Source organism: Alligator mississippiensis, chromosome 1, assembly GCF_030867095.1.
Source record: "Alligator mississippiensis isolate rAllMis1 chromosome 1, rAllMis1, whole genome shotgun sequence".
NCBI lineage: Eukaryota > Metazoa > Chordata > Crocodylia > Alligatoridae > Alligator > Alligator mississippiensis.
This window is the reverse complement of record NC_081824.1, coordinates 365,301,436-365,314,766: the sequence shown is the minus strand read 5'-3', so window position 1 is coordinate 365,314,766 and position 13,331 is coordinate 365,301,436. Positions and strand designations below refer to the sequence as shown.

The following is a 13,331-nucleotide window of genomic DNA, read 5'->3' as shown; positions in this document are numbered from 1 at the left end:
TCAGGATGGTAAAAACAAAGTTGACTGTGAAGAACTGAAGAAAGATGTTGTAAAATTAAGTAAATGGGCAACAAAATGGCAGATGAAGTTGCATGCTTTTAAGGAAAAAAATTTAAAATTATGAACAGTTCTCTGAAAACATTATCCCAAATATCAAAAGCAGTCAAGGCAGCAAACAGAATTTTAGGAACAGAATTAAAAAGGGAACTGAAAACAAAACAGAAAACATCATAATGCAATTGTATAAATCAATGGTAGAATACTGTGCTCAATTCTGGTCCCACCATGTTGAAAAAGATATACATACGGAATCTTTTTTGCCCTTCTGAGGAGAGATTGAGTAGGCTAGGCCTTTGGAGCTTAAAGAAAAAACTACTGTAGGAGGAGTATGACAAACGTCTAACACAACAAATACTGCGGAGGAAGTAAATAGGAATTTACTATCTCTTACAATACCAAACTAAGGAATATACAATGAAAGTAGTAGGAAGCAGGTTTAACACAAAGAAAAGGAATTTCTTGTTCAGGCACCAAACTTGTGAAACTCACTGTCACACAACGTTGTGAAGGCTGATGTCCAGGGATCCTGGTTTTCGCTGATTAAAAAAAATCCCTGATTTTTGGTTTAAAAAAAAGAAATCCAAAAATCCACATGTTCCTGTGACTAAAATGAAATACCTAATAGTGGTGGATCCATACCACTAATGTAGATTTTGGGTTCCTTTTTTTAAATGGAAAATTGGGGAAATATTTTTTTAATCAGAGAAAACCAGGATCCCTGCTGATATCATTCATCTTCCACACCTTTGACAATATCACAACGCTTTCTTAGTAAGTCAGGCTATGTACTAGATGATTAATATCACTGATAACTGTCCTGAATGGCTGGAAACTGAACAGGCATTTATGTTTTCCCTTCAATTATCAACATCATAAGCTCTACTTTATCTCTTTCCCAACAAGCTTGGAAAAAAATGGCAAACTTACTGAAGTTTCATCCTTTGTTATATCAAAAGGCCTCTATTTGAGGCGATTCCCCTTTTTTGAAGGATGGTCCCACAAACTGACGTTGAGAAAGGGGATGGGATATGGGTATTGTTTACATACCCCAGCTTCTATTAGAAAATTGTATTAAATCCTTTCTGAGATACGTGATGAATCTGACCTTCTGAAAACAGCTGAATGGCAATATATTGGTTGCATTGAGTACACACAGTCCTCGGACTTATGACACAGTTGGTTCTTGAAAACCGCGTCTTACATCGAAACATTGTAATTCGGAACCTATTTTCTTATAAAAACAATGCTATAAATGGGAGATTGGTTCCTGAACCAAGGCCCCTATTTTCACTAAAAATACCCCAGAATTTTGTACTTGATCAATTATAGAGAAGTAATATAGCTACATTAATGTATTTATATTGTAAATAGCAATCATATTGATTTGGAAAGACTTCTTTGAGGTGATTTTGCTGGACTTTTTGAAATGCTCTTGTTGGACTTTTTGAAAGGTTCTTGGCTGGAGTCTTCTCGGGACACTTGGCTGCAGGTTTTTCTGGAGTCTTGTCTGCTTTCTTAAAGAAAGTGTCCAAAGAAGTTTGGACAGATGTTCTCCAAGGAGATGAGCAACGCAGCAAACTTGTTTGCTGGCATGGCGTCGCATCAGATCAAGCATTGTAAAGTGAAAATTGACATCATAAAGTTGAAACAGGGTGTCAATTGATAAATATTGTACGTGCAAAACGTTGTAACTCAAAACGTTGCAAGTCGAGGACTGCCTGTATTAGAAAACTTTGGACTTGAGGCATTAGGTATAGCACCTACTCCAGATGTATTGTTTTGGCCTTAAAACATGCTTCACTTATGCCATCCTGTGCCATCACACTATAAATATATAATGTCACATAACAGACCCAATACAGACTATTTATGACAAGTAAAATGAAGAGCTAGATAGCCAGAGACAAAATCCTAGTGGAATTCAGCAATTCACAATATTCACACATCAACATTTGACCTAAAACTTCATCTTATAACACAAATGATCTTTCTTCATCTGCACTGGTCTCCATCTACACTTAAAATATTAAATATACTGCCAGTAGATACGTTAGACATAGGCAATCAGCATGGGTTCATCAATGGCAGGTCCTGCCTGACCAACCTGACTGCCCTTTATGACCAAGTAACTAAATCCTTGGATGATGGTGTCGCCGTGGACATAGTCTTTCTAGACTTCAACAATGCCTTTGACAGTCTCTCACCCCATTCTCATCAATAAATTAAGCGACTGTAGCATTGATGCCTACACAGTTGGATGGGTAAAAAACTGGCTGATGGGATGCACCCAGAGAGCAGTGGTGGACCGGGTGTACTCAACCTGGCGAGATGTGAGCAGTGGGGTACCCCAAGGCTCGGTCCTCGGGCCCGCACTGTTTAACATCTTCATCAGCGACTTGGATGAGGGGGTGGAAAGCACACTGTCCAAGTCTGCTGATGACACTAAGTTGTGGGGCGAGGTGGACACACTTGAAGGGAGAGAGAGGCTGCAACTAGATTTAGACAGACTACAAAAGTGGGCAGACGAGAACAGGATGGGGTTCTACATAGACGAATGCAGGGTGCTGCACCTTGGGAGAAAGAATCCACAGCCTATATACAGGCTGGGGAGTTCCCCTCTTGAAAGCACAGAGGCGGAAAGGGATCTCGGAGTCATTATTGACTCCAAGATGAACATGAGCCGCCAATGCCAGACCGCAGCCAGCAAGGCCAGCCATACCTTGTCATGCATCCAAAGGCGCATCTGAAGTCGGTCCAGAGAGGTGATACTCCCCCTCTATGTGACTTTGGTCAGGCCGCAGTTGGAGTACTGCGTCCAGTACTGGGCACCGCACTTCAAAAGGGATGTGGCCAGCCTGGAGAGGGTTCAGAGGAGGGCCACCTGCTTGGTGAGAGGGCAGGACAGGCCCTACGAGAAGAGACTGAAGGACCTGAACCTGTCCAGCCTCAGCAAGAGGAGGCTGAGGGGGAACCTTGTGGCTGCCTACAAACTCATCAGGGGGGATCAACAGCAAATAGGCAGAGCTCTTTTCTTCCCAGCACCACCTGGGGTGACAAAGAACAATGGTAATAAGCTGATGGAGAATAGGTTTAGGTTAGAGATCAGAAGGCAATATTTTACAGTTAGGGTTGCCAAAATCTAGAACCAACTTCCCAGGGAGGTGGTCCTCGCCCCTACCTTGGGCAAATTCAAGACAATCACCTGTCTGGGGTCTTGGGAACCCAGCATTCATTCCTGCCTGTGGCAGGGGGTCAGGCTAGATGATCTGTTCAGGTCCCTCCTGACCCTAGCTACTATGAAACTATTTAATAGTTCACCAAAGAAACCCAGTCATTACCAGGACCAGTAATTAGGATAAATACAAATATAGGCAACCCCTGCTTAGCGCTCTTAATTGGTTCCAGAAAAAACAAGCATTAAGCGGAACAGCATTAAGTAATACCCATTTTCCCACAGGAATTAATGTAAATGAATATATTTCATTACCTGGTAGCTCAGGGCCAACTCGCTGGCACTCACCGCCACTTCTGCACACACCCCCCCCCCCGGCACCAGCACAGGCCCCACACTCGCGCCTGCCTGACCACTTGCTACCACTTGCCACTTCTCTTAACTGCCACAGCCGCTGCCCTAGCCCCAGGACACCAGCAGGGGCTCCATGCCTCACATTCACGTACTCCTGCTGCCACTCATCTCCCCACCTGCAGCCACCATTTCCCCATTGTCCCACCTGCCACTGCCGCTTCTCTGCACCCCGTCTGCCTGCTGGCTGCTCTAGCACCACGTGCCAGAGCATTATAACGAAACTCGAAGAGTGCTAAGTCGAATCAGGTATGCATTTAAAGTGAGTGCTATACTGAAATAGCACTAAGCAAAACCGTGTTAAGTGCGGGTTGCCTGTACAATCAAAGACAGTCGCTTCCCCAGTTTGCCTTGATCTTGATCATACAAAAAACTCATAAAGACAGAACCCTTGTATCCATGTCAAGCCTCAATGACCTCAGTTCCACGCAAACCAGATGTCACCATGCTGAGTCGCTTTGAGAACCAGAACCTTGATGTACACAAAACACGAGGAATGCAACAGGAAGTTGGAGACAACCACAACAGGAACACATGACTGCAGAAACTAAATGATGATTATAATTTTTCAGGTTAAAAGGGAAAGCATATTTAAAACTACATCAGGGATTAAGAAATGTGTGACTACAAATGAGCTGTCCCCCCCACCAAGAATTAGTCCACTCTGTTCTCTGTTTCTACAATTATAGGCTTATTTTTAAATGCAGTCTGCTATGGCCTGCTTTTATAACACTACATGCAGCTTTATATAGTTACCTTTTGCTGAATAATTAATCAGGAAGAGAAAGCCCAATTCAATTCCCTGGTTTCTAAATTCTGGAAAAAGAAGAGAACTGCAAACATGAAAAACATCACTTAACCTGATACCTTTGGAAGTGAGAGAAGAGGACCTGAAAAAAATTCAGTTAGCCCTATTCAGACTGTTCAACTGTGATGTTCAACAGTTGGCTCATGAGCAACATCATCCACAAGACCCACCTATGCTGCTTGCTGTCACAGGAAAATAAGAAGTTCAAACTGAGGTTGATAGGGAAAGAAGAATCTGGTGTTGCCCATAGCACATTACTTACTCAGTACTACTGTCCTTTGGCCAGTGAAAGTTGGCACCGCTGCTGCCACATAGCTGAGATATTTATTTTGCTGCTGAAATCAAAACCAAGATAAACAGCTTCCATATAGCTGCAGGGGGGGAGGGGGGGGCCGCCAACCTGGAACCTGCAGGCCTGGCCCATGGAGCCATTTTACCTGGCCCACAGTGTCATGGGGCTTCAGTGGTGTTTTGAGGGAGAACGAGGCTTTCACCTGTGTGGCAAGAAGAGATGGTAGCAGCAGCACTGTGGCAGTGGGGGGAGAGCAGTGACAGCAGCAGTGTGAACTAGGGTGGAAGCAGCCCAAACTCAACACTAAGATCTGTTCAAGCAGCACCCCCACTCTCAAACTACTGACCCCTGATGTAAGGTCTTGAGTTACAATAGAGTACAGCTCCAAAGATAAAATTGCTAGGGCTTTACTCAGTAGATTCCTATGGACTTTTTACTGAACAAGCCTCCCAAAACTTCCAAAGGCAAGTAAGAAAGAAGCTCTCTCAGCCCACTAGGTGCAAAAACCACATAAATAGAAAGGAAGGAGACTAGAAAGAAGCATACTGATGATTAATTTTGAAGACGAGTCAATCAGAATCTGCTGTATATTAGATACACATTCAAGCCAAACCTGCACTCCTACTCCAGTTCTAGCTCATACCCCCTTACCAGCCATACATACAAGCTATATCATAGAATCATAGAAGTAGGGTCAGAAGGGACCTTGTAGATCTTCAAGTTCGACCCCCTGCCTGGGCAGGAAGAAAAATGGGCTCAAATGACCCCAGCCAGGTAGACATCAAGCCTCTTCTTAAAGACCCCCAGGGTAGGAGCCAGCACCACTTCCCTTGGAAGTTGGTTCCAGATCCTAGCCGCCCTAACTGTGAAGTAGTTCTTACAGATGTCTAATCTAAACCTACTCTCCAACAACTTGTGGCCGTTATTCCTTGTTATCCCGGGAGGCGCTAGGGGAAACAAGGTCTCCCCCAAACCCTTCTGGTCCCCCCCAGTGAGTTTATAAACGGTCACCAGGTCCCCGCTCAGCCTTCTCTTGTGAAGGCTGAACAGGTTCAGGTCCCGTAGCCTCTCATTGTAGGGTCTGCCCAGCTGTCCCTGGATCATGCGGGTGGCCCTCCTCTGGACCCTCTCAATGTTGTCCATATCCCTCTTGAAGGGGGTGCCCAGAACTGGACACAGTACTCCAGCTGTGGTCTGACCAGCGTCACGTACAGGGGGAGGATCACCTCCTTGGACCTACTTGAGATGCACCTGTGGATGCACGATAAGGTCCAGTTAGCCCTGCCGACTGTGACCTCGCACTGTCGGCCCATGTTCATCTTGGAGTCAGTGATGAGGGGGGACGAGGTATGAGGGGCATGTGTCCCCCCAATTTGTGCAGGGATGAGGAGAGGCTGCCTGTTGTGGGCTCATGGCCAGGGGCCGCGCCTGCCTCTTACTGGCAGGAGGCGTAGGCCAGAGCTGTGCTCAGGGAGGGCAGCACTGGGAGGAGGGGCTACGGAGTGGGCTACAGTCACCCCAAAATCCAGCGTAGCTCCCCTCCTGGCACTGCTGCTGCCCACCCCTTCCCAAGTGCAGCCCCGACCCAGACCCCTGCGGGAAAAGGCCAACACAGCCCCTGGTCCTTACCAGCAGGCTGCACGCCATCACCCCATGCACAAATCCAGAAGGCACATGCCTCCATGCCTCCCCAGGTGGTGCGCACAGCAGTGGGAAGTCGCCCTCCCACCCCCACCCCCAAAATGTGCCACCCATGGCTCCACTCCATCCTCCGCCGCCTCCCAGCAGCCCCTGCCCCACTCCCTCCCTTCCTATGGGGGCCTCAAACTGGCTCCCCCACAACCCTTCCCTCCCACAGACTTACCAGCTGGATGATGGTCTCCAAGCTGCCAGGCTGCATTCCTGGCTGTGTGCATGCTGTGGCTGTGCGTAAGCAGGCAGCATTTATCAGTGGCATTATTGGCTACCCCAGCCAAAAAAAGCGAACTGTCGATAATGTCAATTTTCCCTTTATCAGTGCTGATCAGATAAGGACCAACATATCGATGCACCTCTATTTGTTGCAAAAGTCAGTACCTACATAGTTAATGCAGCATGGGGTCAAAAGGAGAAAAAGGATGATGTCATTCTTTAAGCAGTTTATTGACACCTGGAAACATTTAATTCCCCTGCTCCCACTCTGCAATGGTGCTAGAAAATCACTTAAACCAAAACAGACAAGTTTGGGTGCTCGGTTCTAACACCACCCAATTCAAAACCTCATACACTGAACACAGGATCATAGAAAAGTAGGGCTGGAAGCAATCTCATGAAGTCATCTAATCCAGCCCCCTGCTCAAGGCAGGATCATCTCTAACTAAACCAACTCAGCTAAAAGTCCATCTAACTTCTAGAAATTTTCAGGGATGAAGAGCCCACGGTTTCAATAGGAACCCCATCTGAATGACTGATCATCCACAGTGCAAAATTCTTCCTAATCTCCAACCTAATTTTCTTCTGCTGCTGTTTGAAACCATTGCTCCTAGTCCTGTCCTAAAAACCTAACCTGAGAAGATCTAGTTTCTCTAAGTAACCTTTAACTTGGTCTTCTGCTACTCTAGGCTGTCTCCTTTCCTATCTTTGCTGCCAGCTGTGTTTGTCATCTGGTAATGTCTTCACAAAGTAGGACAGCAAGTAAACAAGGTCACAGAATCATAGGGCTTCTGTGGTGTTTTGGGGAAGAAGGGGGCTTTGCCTGTGTGGCAGGAAGAGATGGTAGCAGCTGCACTATGGGGGAGTAGGGAGAAAATGCACACACTTCAGACTTCTCTGCATTATCTGTACCTGGATTGCCTTCAGTAAGGGACCTATACTTCCTTTGGTGTTCCTCTTACTATTGACATTCATTTGCCCTCTCTAGCTGCATCTCTAATCATGCTCTGGCCTTCCTCATTTTCTCCCTACATGCTCTTCCCTACTAACATGCCCAAGTTTCCACTTTTTATAGGATTCCTTTTTGAGTTTCAACTCACTAAAGAGACTGCTGTCTAGCCGGGATGGTCTCCGCTTGCACTGCTCATTCTTCCACTGCATCAGGAAGCTTGTTTCTGCAGCCTTAATACAGTCTCCATAAAATACATCCAGCTCTCCTGGACTCCCTTTTTCCCCTCAGACTTGCTGTCACAAACACCATTTTGGTTTGGAGGTTTATAGGGTGTCATGATGAAAGTATTTAGGTACTTTTCTGATTTTGAATGTGGTTTAATAAGAGGAACTTAGGAATGCCTAATTAAGGAGGAAAAAGGTAGATTCTACTGTGCTATGGCAAGCACACACACTAAAGCAAAAACAACTGCCACTCCCAGACATAAGCAGAATGTTATTGGGTCTGGCACCCAAGGCATTGTCCGCCTACAATGGAGAAATTAACTCCTTTATAGCAAAGGCACTTGAGAGAAATGGCCTATCAGCCAGAGGAATGCCAGATGTCCCAGGGAGAAAAGTTTCCAAGTTTCCAGAGGATTCTGGATGAGAAACTGGGACTATGCTTGGTGGGGGGGGCAGTAACATGGCTACGGTCTTTGAATTTTCTCAGGCCTTGGAAGAGTCTAGGTCCCCAGCAATCAGGGCTGGCAGAATTAGCAGGACGGATGAACCCTTTATATAATAAATTATTTTGTTGTTTTGCTCCTTAATGACTGCCTGTGGCACAGTGTGATCACCAGGCAGGTATTCCAGGCTAGCCCATTCCATGGAAAGGGGGACCTAAAAGTGTCTGCACAATCCAAAGGGAGGACACCTCGAGCTGGCAGAGACTCCCCTGCTGTATTTGTGAGGTCTGGTATGAGGGCAGTGGAGCTGAGGATTTCAAGTAGTTATCCCAAAACAAACCTTGGTCTGTTCCCAGGAACAAATAGTGGGACATTTACAGATACCACTTCAGTTTGTGCTTTTCTTAACTTCCAAGTACTTGGTTTAAGAAGTGAACTGAAGAATATTATCTAAAAAATAATATACACAAATATTTGTACTGTTCTTAAAAAATCATGTCTAAACAGCATTTAATAAAAAAAACCCCACACATTATTCCCTACCCAGAAAATTTTGCCTCTAAAAGAAAGCAAACTTATACTAAGATAAACTGATTGCTACCTCTTTTCTATTTAAAAGGAAAACTTTGCATTATGATATGAAGATGAGGTATATGAATTTATTATTTATTTAAAAAGGAAAAACACATCGTTTTTCTCCTTGGAAAAATCAGCAACATTTTTTAACCAAAGATAAGCCTACCTTCTTTAAAAATAATCAATCATTCAAACGTGAGTAGATGCCTTTTTTCACCCTCAAATTACCATATTTAAGACAAGGCTTAAAAAAGCCCCTCATCTTACATTCACATACAAGTAAACCTCATTAAATATATTGCCTATCACTGAACTGCTGCCAAAAGCAGTATAGGCTCAGTAATGGAATCCAGCTATGAAGCTGATTAAATGCAGCCAACACTGAGCATGACTATAAAACACATGGCCCACATTGGACAAACATGCTCATGGGAACCGTGTGGTTGTGTGTTCCCTCCACAAGAAACTGGCACTGGGCTTAAAGGTACTGCAATACCAGGCTGGCACCAGGAGGGCCAGAGCCAGCCGTGACCTTTGGTGCCAAAAATGCTATATTTGAACTTAGCCAAAAAGGCTGAGGATGAGTTACCACAACCCATCTCAATAACATTTACTAGCGCCCCACCGAGCACAGTCAGCACTGATGGGGACTGTATTTGGTGAGCCACTACACTGCATGCTTTTTACTCTTCACTCCCACAACTGAGTTGCCCCTTTCTTTCCCATTTCCAATTATCTGTTTCTTCACCAGCCTTAAATATCTGGCAAACATCACCAAACAGGGCCCAAACAGTTCACCCAGATTCCCTGTCACCCCCTCTCTCAGCTTGCTGTATATTAGCATGGCCCTATCCTCCATAAGGTGAAGTTGAACCATGTTGCCTTCTGCCTCAACTTCACATAAATTTTGGAGGATCCCAGGACTCCCAACAAGAACACCTAGTTCTAGTTGTGTCAGGGTTAATTAGCACACGGATCCTTTCTCTGCCTGGGGAGGTGAGGTTTCTGAGTACTTCCAAGTACTCAGTGAGAGCAGGGCCTGATGTGGGGCTGGGGAAAGAGGTGCAAGAGGAAGAAACTCACAGGAAGCAGAGTGAGGCACCCAGCTATCTGACCCCCAAGATCTATTTTCCCTGCTGCAGCACAGGGTGGGGAACAAATTCAAGCCAGACCTCCAATAATTAGATTCTACACCTGGAAAATTATAACAAATTTATAAGTTTAGCGTCTATAGAACCTAATTATTGAGAGATCATCTTATATTTGAGTAAATATGGTATTTGCAGATGGCCTGTAATTTTGATAACCGCTACTATGACAAATTAAATGTTATAATTGAGGCTTTACAATTTAGGAATTCACACTTACAGCATGTGGGCAGAGACTGTACAAGTTTCTGGGTCTCTATTATTTCACATAATACCACCTTTATACTATCCAGAGCTCTTTACCTACAAAGCAAAAGCTTTATTTTACCATTGACATCAAGCATAATACATACATGTATAATTTTGCTCATGTAAGTGTTTATCCTACGAGCCTAATCTGAAACATTGTCTTTAAATTTGCAGTTTTTTATGAAACAATAAATTTATCTTATGCCTTTTATGAATTCCCATTTCATCCATCACATTCAAATAGTCTATAGTACACATTACATCTTCTATTACTGGAAAAAAGGGAAAATCAAACACACTGAACCACAAAACTGTTCCTTTAAAAAAACGAGTGATTTCAAAGGTATGTACAGGAGATGGACGGACACTCAGGCCTAGAAGCTGGCCCCAAAGAGAGATCTCCAGTTTATAAGGAGGACTGGAGTGAGGGGACACAATCTGAAGGGTTAAAAAAAAAGAGAGAAAAAATAAACAAACCCTGCCATGCATATGTTGTACAAACTATTTTAACGTGTTCTTTATTACTTCTTATCTATTTTCACACTGCCACATTGACCAGATAGTCACCAGTGAAGGACACATGAATGTGAAGTTTTAATTTCAAACCTCTGGTGTCTGAAAAAACACATACTGGATAGCTAGAAAACCTATAAAAATCTACAGTCACACACTGATACAGACATATCTATATATGTACACATACATGTTTTTATAGGCTTTCCAGCTATGTTTTTAAATATATTGCAGGGGGGAAAGAAGAGAGATACATATGCCTTCCAGCTATCCAATACATGTTTTTAGATATAGCTATACATGTTCATGTGTATATGCATACACGCACACATATACAGGGTACTCCTGACTTACCATCATCCTGGTTAATGCTGTTTCATTTCTATGTTATTGAGCTGTTAGAGAACATACTCGTTTAAAGTTGTGCAATGTTTGGTTATAACGTTGCTTGGCCGCCACCTGCTAGTAGGTAACTACTGTGACATAACTGGATTCGGTTAACACGGTTTCACTTAAAGTCGCATTTTTCAAGAACATAACTACGATACTGAGTAGCTGTAGCCTGTAAACACACACACACACACACACACACACACACACACACACACACCCCAATATATAACATGTATATACCTAAAAACATGGCTAGCTGGAAAGCCACAAACACATATGCACACTTTATTGTCTTTCCAACTATCCATGTTCTTAGATCCAGATACATATGCATGCATGTGTATATATGTATGTATACATATGTATATATCCAGGTGTCCAGTCAGGGTGTCTAGACTGTGAAATAATCTCCCTCCGTAAGTGGTGCAATCACCTACCCTGGAATTCTTCAAGAGGAGACTAGACAATTACCTTGCCCCCGTTATTTTTTCTGCCAGGTGCAAGCGGCTGAACCCAATGATCTTCCAAGGTCCCTTCCAGCCTTACAATCTACAAATATTGGGGGGGGGGGGGTGCAGACAGACAACACATATGTTCATGTGTGGGGGAGGACTTTCTAGTTATCCATGTTTTGGGTGTGTTAATGTGCATCTGTGTAGGCTTATAGGATTTCTAACATACATGCACACCTTACTGACTTTCCAGATATCCACGTTTTTAGCCAGACAAATAAATAAATAAATAAATAAATAAATAAATATATACACACACACACACATACATACATGCATATGGGGGGAGGGGTGTGTGTAGGCTTTCCAATTGTCCATGTTTTTAGAGATGTAGATAAATATGTGTGTGTGTGTGTGTGTGTGTGTGTCCACACACACACATACATACACAGAGTATCTAGTTGTGCAGACTTACAGGCTTTCCAGCTTTGATACACAGACACAGGCACAAAAACATCTGGGCGAGCTGAAGCCGGGACCAAGCAGGAGCAGGGGGAGGAGCAGGCATCCCCCGCAGCACCACCCCGTCGGGGGAGCGGGAGCAGTGACGTCACGCGGGCTCGCCCAAGCCGGGGCTCGACCCCGCGGGCCGTTGGGCGGACGTACCCCCCCACAAGAAGGCCCTGAAGGTCACGATTCCCCTCCTTCTCCTTAGGTCGCCTGCCTGCGGGGAAAACCCTGCCCCGCTCACTGGGCCAGGCCGGGCCGAGGAGCCGTGGGACTCACCTGCATCCCCGGCAGGCCCGACTGCACCGGCGAGTGCGCCATGGCGGCGGCGGCGGCTCCGGGTGTCCCGCTCCGCTCAGCTCATCGTCCAGCCCCGCGCCCCGCCGGGCCGGGTCGGGCGGTCACGGGTGCTGCAGCCGCTGCGGCGCCCGCCCCATCCCCCGCGCGGCGCGGCCGTTCCGGGTCTCGCGCGGGCCCCGCCGGCAGCACGAGAACAGCCCGAAGGGGGAGGGGAGAGAGGCGCGGCTTCGGCCGCGCGCCCCGCCCCCTGCTACCTGCCGGCTGCACCAGGCCCCACCCCCGAGACCTGCCCGGCGCCGCTCCCAGATCATTCAGAGTGGAAGCACGGGAGGGGTGACCTCTCCGACAGACCCTGTCCGCGCCTCTCCCGAGCGCGGGGGCAGCCGGGGGGGGGGGGCCGCTGGGGCAGCGCATGCGTAGTGACGCGACCCCGTTCCTTGGCGGCGGTTGGGGGTACCCGAAGCCCTGCCCCCCTCCCACGGGAAGACGCCGTCTTGGGGTGGAAGAGATGCCCCCCCCTCCCTCCCAGTACCTGTCTAATAAACAGGGCTCCTGTTTTTTTCTGATTGAAACAATATCCCTAATTTTGGGATTGCAAAAAGTAACCTAAAATCCACATTTTTCCGTGATTAAAATGATACACCAAGGCATGATGGGGGCATTATGAGGGCCCATGAAGGGACTGCTTGGGCGGGCCTGTGGGGAGCATGTGTGTCCTGCTAGATAGATATTTTTAGCAGGACACACGTACTCCCCACACAGCCATGCTCAAACAACCCCTGTGTGGGCCCTTGTAGTGCCCCCATTGCCCCATAAGGGGTATTTGGCTGGTGTACCCCTCACCTCCCTTCACAACCTCCTTTTGTGCACACAAAGGGCTGGGAGGGGTGGATCTGGGGGCAAAGACCACTAAAGAAGGC

The 13,331-nt window shown here is 46.0% G+C and overlaps 1 protein-coding gene across 5 annotated transcripts in view; it reads right to left on the bottom strand.

The window, feature by feature from the left end:
• The window catches only part of STK24 (serine/threonine kinase 24), a 98,435-nt gene extending 85,787 nt beyond the window's left edge, over nucleotides 1–12,648 (bottom strand). For 3 of the 5 annotated variants that reach the window (XM_059721115.1, XM_059721113.1, XM_059721114.1), the window contains exons 1-2: nucleotides 8,614–8,713; nucleotides 6,608–6,819 (exon numbers count right to left, since the gene is read on the bottom strand). In XM_059721115.1, the coding sequence (XP_059577098.1) occupies nucleotides 6,608–6,700 (93 nt within the window). In that variant the 5' untranslated portion in view covers nucleotides 6,701–6,819; nucleotides 8,614–8,713. Of the gene's footprint in view, nucleotides 1–6,607; nucleotides 6,820–8,613; nucleotides 8,714–12,390 lie in introns of those variants that run through there. The other 2 variants (XM_059721112.1, XM_006272636.4) reach the window with 2 other exon arrangements.
• Nucleotides 12,649–13,331: the final 683 nt, after the last annotated feature.